Below are 8734 nucleotides of genomic sequence, written 5' to 3'. Positions count from 1 at the left end.
TATACGAATTGTCAGGCTTTATTCAAGCATACTGCATCAGTTCCCCAGGACAAAATTATAGCTTCCACGATGCGGTCGCTGATGGTCGTATGCTTGCGCTTTGCCATTGATACGAAATGTCGAAAAGGCAAGACGACAGACGTAAAATCCATGACCACGTCAGTACAACGAGTGAAGCTGAGATAACATTTCCACAAGAATGATTTCCAGAGCATCACAAAAGCATCTAAACTGTTTGTTTTAAAAATGATCATTCACACCAAAATTTTCGCTTGCTGCATTTATGTTACCAACGACACAGATAACGCACATTTAACATCACCGTAGAAAATAATTCGCATTCCGCAGAATGCAACGCCAAAAATACAGCTCGACATGCACGCATAACGGCGTAAGGCTCCTCGTGGCACGGAAAAATAAGACATCTGTCAAGTGCACGGTGGTAAAGTAGGACGTACACAGTACGGATCTCGTTTCGGTCATACTACTTCACGAACGGCGCTGGCGAGTTTAACCGAAATAGGATAATTCTGAGACGGCTTTCAATGGTTAGTGCGCTCCCAGGTGACGACTCAATTAGAGAACCCGCAGTGGCTTCGAGCAACGCGCTGCCTGGACGAGCATCGATTCAGAGGCGTGAGGCACTAAGTCTGTTGGGGAAAAAAAAAAAAATAAAAAACACTAGGCCCACCTATATTCTAATGAGTTCATCGTTGACCCCGTCACAAGGTAAAGAGAAAAAAAAGACGCATCAAAAAGAGATTGCTTAAAGAATAGCAGAACAGCTGATCAAGGTACACACACGGGACCACTGACTGAGGATCAGCGATCGTGCGTGCTTTAGACCTTCCGCTTTCAGCTGCCGCACGGATGCTGGGTGCGCCGAACGGATCGGAGCGCCTGTCAGACGAAGCTCTCCGAGCCGAACAGCAGTGAACCGCGATTTTAAAAATTCGCTTACCTGGTCCCAATGAGGTGAGAAGAGCAGCACTAGGCGAAATCTGTCAAATGTTGGATTGTGCCTGCGCTTGCTGACGTCCACGGAAGGAATGTATGACAGGATCGGCGCGAGAAAAAGGAGAAACGAGGTCGCACCGGCTGCACTCTTTCTAGAACAGATGGCGCCACTTACCCTCCTTAGGCACCGTGGCTGAGGACCAGGTAAAATTAAAGTTTTATAAATATTTAGCTGGAATAGAAGGAATGTTAAAACAGGGTCTTAACATTTTATTAAGCACTTTTATGCCTAGAAATTGTAAAAACTAGCAAAAAACGAATTTTACAACAACACACTAAGCATTTCAAGTTGAAGCCACAGCCAGATCCAAGTCAGTTGCTCAGTAATTGGCGCGAAGAAAAACGGTTGGCGGTTGGTTCTTTATTCTAGCTTGCTTGCGTCAGTGGTTGCTTCTTTTAGTGGTATTGCTGTATTCATCACGATGGTCGAGGACGAAGAAGTCGGCCCTTGCTTCCTATGGACAGCGTATGATCCGTGTGTTCAAGATGCAGTCTTTGAATACGTTAAAGCAGAAGCAGGACCTAATAGTCAAGTGCATTTCTTGAGAACAGAGTCGCTTTCCGACGAGCTAAGCACCTGTACCCTTTTTGGATTTATCGTCAATGCTCTTCGTAAGCGCAAGGCATTTCCTAATTGGCGTACGACCGTTCTGAGCATACCGGAACACTACCAGGCTCTTCACTTGTGCACAGCGCGTGCAAAGCAGAGGTCAGGCAAGTTTGATGCCCTCGGAAGCGAAGTGATGTACGCAGACATCCTCTACAAAAGGCACCTTTCAAACCAACACAATCCCGTTGAATCAGAATATGTGCAAGAGTATCTCGACTTTCTCTCGCACAGTAACACGTCGAACAACTGGCAAGTCTTGAAAGCGTTCAGAGACGCCCTCGAAGAGGACAGTACCCTTGCAGTGCAAGTTGCAAAGTCAGTTTACTTGGTGCACGGACCCATCACGACGGCCTTCACCAAAGAATGTATCGAGCTGCTCTTTCAGGGCAGGAAGGCGAGACGTATTTTCACCGAAGCGCCGCTCGATATCAGTGTCAACGAAAACTACGACGTCAAAGATGTTAGCGTCAGGGCGGAAGTTTCCGATGTGCCTGAGCCGGACGCTTCGACGGTCGAGAAGTTGGACTCGAACACCGCCGAATACACCATCCGCATCGTGAATGCCTTCCTTCGCATCCTTGTGAACAGCCGCGACGAACTGGCGCTTGCTACAGCCATGGCCTCTCCCGTCATTCAGCTGCCACACGACGCATTCACGGAGCTTAAACGTCTCTCACTTGAGAAGAAGTCGCCAATGTGTCAGACAGCAGTATCTTATGTGATGCGAGCAAGGCTGGGCGGTGACAGCTACGCGGCTCCAGAAGACTGCCCGCTTAAACCCTACATTTGCAAGTTGGCGGCATTCGTTGACGTCTTGCACAAGCTACAAACCGCGGTCGAAGAAGATCCGACAGAGGTTGCCATCGCCAACATCTTGAACACTCTCTCGCGTCGTATAAGAACAGCAAGTGGACACGGACTCGTCTGGGAGACGGTGTTCCGTTGCAGGGCTGAGCTGGTGCAGCTAGCACTCATGTTCCAGAAAGAAGGCGCAGAAAATATGGATGGCGCTAACGATGGAACGCTGGGCATTGACACACTGTGCGTCCTGCGACGCCTTTCCGACTTCATGTCAACACGCCGCCTCACCTGCAGTCCAGTGTCTGTGATCTACAACCTCGATACGAACAGTACACCGCTAAATATACCACACCTGATAGAATATTTCAAGACACCAGAGTCTGAAAGCGAGGATGACGGGTATGATGTACCCCTTACCAAGCGCCTCTTCGAGAAGTTTGAACGTGAAGGAACACCACAATTAACAGCTGCCCTTCGTGCTATGTCAGACTGCAAGAAGAAGAAGAAGAGCAGTATTCGCAAAGTGCTAGACAAAGCCACTTCAGGCCTACCAGCTCAAAAAGTAGAACCAAATATGCCACAAATGAAAGCCAGGAGGAAGGAGTTCGCATCACAAGCGAAGCCAAGGAAAGCAGCTAAGCGCAACATACTCAGTGACATAAACAGTGTGGCCAAAAAACCAAGGGCCTCAAGCAAGGTTGTCTGCAAGGATCAAGCAAGGATAACATCATTTTTCTGTAAGACATAGTTCAGCAGTGAAGCATTGTTTCATAAATTGTGCACATTTTATTGAGATAAAAGGACAATTGCAAGGCCATGCATTTACCAATGCCTCACTAATGCATATTTACATTACCACTTCTATTGCATGACAAAAGTCATGTGGTTACAAATAAAGGGTTATTGCATGTCCTCTTGTATTTGAGACCATTTTTTATGATTTTACATCCTGATAATCTGCATTACAAATTTGAAACATGCGCAGCTGTCATTTGCCCCAACAAGTTGCTAGGATGGCAAGAATCATAGTTCTGCCAATCGAGTCGCAAACTAGTATACTTCACATAGCACACAAAGTTTAATGTGCCCTTTAACATATAAAAACAATACTTGTGCATGTATGTATGCTCATGTCATTTCATAGTTCTAGTGCTGCATAATGATGGCATTCTAGTGTTCTACTAAAGAGAGCCTATTAGTGGCTTAGTTTGCAATACCATAGTACACAGCACGAAATCTTACCATGAAGGACTATGCCATCTTTTCTATATCAGTACTCATTACAAATACACGTAGGCAAAAGGGACTTGGGAACAACCCAGAATAGCATCATGGCAGCCTTTTATTGAAATATTGTGAAGGGCCTGAGGGCTTCACATAAAAAATTTTTCCAGATATTTATTTCAGTCATTAATTTATTAAAAGTGACAGCGTCCATGACTGCAGCAGTGCTCCAAACACTACCATTGTGGAGGGAAGCAAAAGTTTGCAGATGACGAGTAGTATGCAGTAAAATGCACTACTGTGTAACCATCTGACACCAATTTGGTGTCAACACGTCCGCTCAGATCCTATGTTTATGAAAGAGATTCCAATTACTGTGCATCCAGCATCTGCTCTTAGTACCTCCAAAAGCACCACAAGGCACTGGATGGCTGTGGTATGCGTCTGAATCATTAGTGGTGTTACTGGCACTTCTTGCCAGCGCCCACTTTCCATATGCTGTAGTTCAGATAGATTATTTTGCTAGCAATTAAATTCAGTTGTGATGTTTTATTGGCAATACAAAATTATTTCAACCTAGTTGGGCAGAATGGGTTGTCTGAACTTCACGAGTGCTGGCAAGATCTAATCATCCTGCCACAGCTTCAAATGTGTGCCTTAGCTATCGTCAAAATGGCACTGTGTGTAAATATAAATGACTTGAAGGCTGGTTGCCATATGTAAATGAGGTAGAAGGGAAGCAGCCCTAACAGACTGGATAAGACTGGAAGGAGCACACAAACACTGTGGTAGCAGTTCAATAAATTTATTATAATGCACTGCATGTTTATGCAGGCAAAAAAAAAACACACGCACACACACACACGAAGGAACGCTTTAAGTCGACTAGTGTGGAGGTTTGCACTTGTAAATCATCTTGGAGGCTTCTTTTTGGAGCGCAATAAATACATGGACGTAGAGCTCCTCTGCGTCCATGTATTTATTGCGCTCTACCAAAATGCCTTCAAGAAAGCATTAAGACATTCTCATCTCACTAGATAGCCACAAAGCTGCAGAAAAAACTCAAATGCTTTTATGGATTAGTTGAGAAAAAAGGTGCTGATGGACTTATTTTAAATGGCAAATTTTGAACGGCTGCATTATTGCTCTGGTAAGTTTATCGCAGTACTTGTGCAACATTCCACACCAGTGAAATGCAGGATATGTTTCCACTGTTGACGGTGCAATGCAAAATTACTGCAGGTTGATATGTTCAGTTTGTGATTTATACATCTGCCAAACTGACTGACATATTCTTTCTCAGAAAATTCCAAGGTAATGAATACACACACAGCCCGATTCACCTGTGTACCAACATCACTTTTGCACAATGGAATTTACCTTGGTGCAACAACTTATGGGTTTGCGGGATACCGAACTGGCAATGCTCTGAGTCACATCCAATAAGTCACTCTATACAGGAAGAGAGCTCAATCACTTTCTTTGCCTTGTTGCCCCACTTGGTTTGGTACTTTTCTGAGCATTTCCACTACACTTCTAAAAGGAACACTAAAGAGAAAAATTGTTTTAGCTGTATTGGTAAATTACCCTTCTACAATACCGAAAAAGCGACTCTTACCATGCGAAGAAGCTTAATTAATAAGCGACAAAAGATGCAGGAACAAAAGACCTGTGACAACGCTGCCTTGAAATTCTCGCACAAGCTTGCTCCGACGTCATAAATTTTGATGGCGCCTGCTCTAGCCTAGTTGATTTTTATTGGTTTCAAGAACTTTTGCTGAGCCTCAAATGCGAAAACACGCATTGAAATTTGTGACGTCGCACTGACATTCTGGAGCTAAGGTTCTGGCACAAAATTCAAGAAGTGGAACTTTGACCTTCATTTCCTCTTCTAGTAACCAACATATTACCGCAGAAGTCGGAACTGTGGAGTTTTGAAAGAATACCTTACGTTTCAACTGATTTACTGCTTCTCTTTAGTTTCCCTTTAAGCACGCTCCCTGCAACATACACCAACATGTGCTAGGCTATTCATTTAATATCACGGATTTGTACATGGCTGTAGTACTACTACAGTGCATAGTACAAGCCTGGTTATCATTCTGTAAGCCTATTCCTGAAAGTCTCATACTCAAATTAATCTAGGAGTTGTACTTTCCAGCACGAACTCAAAGCTCTATGTTCAACATACAGTTAGACTCATTGGCGGACTCAACCACGGTAGAACCAATTTTCTATTGCCGTATATTTTTTTCTTTAGGAGCATTCACTATTTAAATTTTGAAATAAGTCAGTCATTTCCTCATCATACAGCAGCTACTGTCGTTTATGCATTTGTGCCTGTGACATTATGCATAATGCATAAATAACTTCACATTTTCTCTTCCTCTAACATATGGGTTCAACAAGCTCAGATTGATTGCCTTTCTCACATATGCACAATGTTTGTGAATGTTGAGAGGTCATATGGACTGATGCAGCTCTTGCATTTACATGTACTTTCCTTTTTTTCAAAAAGCTAGCTCAATTAAGCCACGACGTACTTCTTTGTAACAAAACGGACAAACCTGTTGAAGTGATTTCGAGCAGACATAGGCTTAATTTCACAAGTGAAAATGGGAAATGATCAAAATTTGGTCTTCGTTCAGTTATACATCCTCTACACAACAAAGTAGCCCATGACCATAGGTCTTTGTCTCGAGCATTGCATGTGGCTGTGCGTTCATCACCATTATCAGACTGTTTCTCAGGCTTCAGTACTTACACACTGAAGAGCCAACTTTTCTTTCCTTTTGTCACAAACTTCACTGGTGTTCGTGTTGGGGCTGTTCAAATGACTTCCCAAAGAAAAAATGTTTCGACAGTGCTCTTGGAGCAGACTGGGTGCCAACATAGAAAGCGGGTACCCCAAAAGGAATAAACCTGCTGAAGGAAAATATCTGGCAGTCCCATGTGATCAGCGTAAAATCGCAACCCAATTTTTAACAAATCTGCTAGTGTGACTAGTCTCCCCCCACCTTCAAAACCCACTGCATGGATTCCAACACGAGATCCCCTAGGTGCACATTCATTTTCCGCTCCTAAACTACCATTCCATATTTTGGAGGAGCACGACGCCAGTACTACTACCTGTGTCACTCATGTACTTTTTTTCTACATAGATTTGTCTACTGCTTTTCTAAACATTGATGCAGAGATCACTGCCACAGCTCTGCCAACAACAGTGGGTGAAAATATCCTTTCAATGTACCACAGGCATTTCTCCGGCGCCATCAACCATGAAAGCACACCCTCTCGCAATTAACACGCTAAAATTAACGTTTCAACACTCTGAAACTTTTAATGCATGCTTCAATAGAGTCTGAATTGAATGTCTGCATTGAACATTCCCTCACACCAAAAATTTCGAAATTATTTTGCTACTCAAAAAGGTGTATAATGCCTTTTTGACTCCCATGGCATTCATTTATCACAACATCACTAATTCAAAATTTCACTAGCATGTTTTTGCTACACATTGAATACTGCAATATTTCTATCTGATACACCTAGTAGTTTATAGCAAGCATTTTAGTCTCCTGCCAAGCCTTGAAGCTCACCCCAATTAGTAAAAGTGGCAATTCTTGTGGCTCCCACAATGACCCTAGAACTTCCAAATTCGTCTGCATGTTCTCTAAAGTACATGCCCTATTTGTACAATGCCTCAACCCACTTCCCCTACTATAGTAGCTATAACGTTCTGCTTCCTTGAAGCCTCAAAATGGCCGGGCCAAGCAATGAACAAAACTGATCATTTCCACTACACACCTAATTAAATCGTAGACTAGCAGATTTCCCCACACATAACCTTCATCACTCCCCACATCCCCTCCTCATGGCTATGACCTTTGCTTTTTCGGACAGGTGCAGACATGTTCAAATGATGCACATTCACTGTTTATGTTTTAAGCATAAATTTCTTGTGGCTCTCTCATTTGCCCTACAACTTTGAAAATTTGCCAACATGTTCTCCAAAGGCTATTCACACAAACGTTCAACATGGTACACCGAGTAGTTATCTCACAACACTTGAGTTTATTTTCACTTTGACTACTTCAGCATTTATGCAACACATAGATTGACAGCCTTTAGTGTTCAGAGCAGCAAGTATGCAAAGCCAATGCCAACTTACAAATAACGCTGTTCTGAATATGTCTCACACTTAGCGGAACTTGGCACATGCCATGTTCTCGCAATGCATTGAGCAGTTTAATGTCTTAAAGGGCTCCTGAAACGATTTTTGTTGTATCCAAGAGTACCACCTAGACATAGTTTCCCTCACGGAATACTTTCACACAATAATTTTATTACAGCACGCTATATTAAAAGAGCTGTAAGTGGTTAAAAACTAACCGCATCTCAAGCCACAGTATTACCCTCTCAAGTTTTGTGCAGCCATGGCTATGTCCCACCTCCTTGGGCTCAACGTCGTGTAACAATGCAAATGTGTTGCCTTCCTCTGGGTGATATAAACCGAGTGTGCTCCTGTCTCTCGTTCCAAAGCAGTTTTCATTAATGTGGTGATGATGGCCTCCAAATGAAGTTTATGTAATGCACTTGTGTCTTTCACAGTTTGCAGTCACTGCAGTTCACTCCCTGCACATACCTGTAGTGCTAAAAAATGTAGCGCTGGTTTACCAGTATTATTGACGAAGATATGAGTTTAGCACTGGCTGCCATAAGACATCACTTTCAGGGCCAGAGCAGATGCTCATGAGAGATAATGCCCTCCAGCAGCAGTTATCTTTGGACCACTGTTAACCTTCTTCTGTGCTGCCTTACACGTCTACCAAAAGGCCCAGTGTTTCAGAAGAAACTCTCTATTCCACTCCTTTCTTCACAAAAATGTGCATGTACTGACAACAGCTGCACTAGACTGTCTATGTGCTCAGGCGAGAGTGCGCCATTGGCTTCAAAAAATGTCTATGTTTTCTGCATTTCTGTTTTGATTTTTACAGGTTAACAAATTATTACGTATATACTGTTAAAACAATTAGGGCAGTGGCAGGCCTGAAGTATCCGCAATCACATCAGACAGGAAAC

General features: G+C 43.2%; 2 protein-coding genes across 3 annotated transcripts in view; one reads left to right on the top strand and one right to left on the bottom strand.

Moving 5' to 3' along the window:
- LOC119436531 (ecotropic viral integration site 5 ortholog-like) overlaps positions 1-1099 on the bottom strand; it is a 241596-nt gene extending 240497 nt beyond the window's left edge. The window contains exon 1 of one of the 2 annotated variants that reach the window (XM_037703399.2): positions 962-1099. The gene's annotated coding sequence lies outside the window, so the exon portion shown is untranslated. The remainder of the gene's footprint in view (positions 1-961) is intronic. The other variant, XM_049658398.1, reaches the window with a different exon arrangement.
- A 253-nt stretch (positions 1100-1352) lies between these two features.
- Positions 1353-3348, top strand: LOC119436530 (PCNA-interacting partner). Its single transcript, XM_037703397.2, has one exon. It carries the CDS (start codon positions 1440-1442, stop codon positions 3174-3176), a length of 1737 nt encoding a protein of 578 aa, XP_037559325.1. The 5' UTR covers positions 1353-1439; the 3' UTR covers positions 3177-3348.
- The last annotated feature ends 5386 nt before the right edge of the window (positions 3349-8734 follow it).

This window comes from Dermacentor silvarum, chromosome 1, assembly GCF_013339745.2.
Source record: "Dermacentor silvarum isolate Dsil-2018 chromosome 1, BIME_Dsil_1.4, whole genome shotgun sequence".
Taxonomy (NCBI): Eukaryota; Metazoa; Arthropoda; class Arachnida; order Ixodida; family Ixodidae; genus Dermacentor; species Dermacentor silvarum.
The sequence above is the reverse complement of the archived record's forward strand: the minus strand, read 5'-3'. Positions and strand labels throughout refer to the sequence as shown.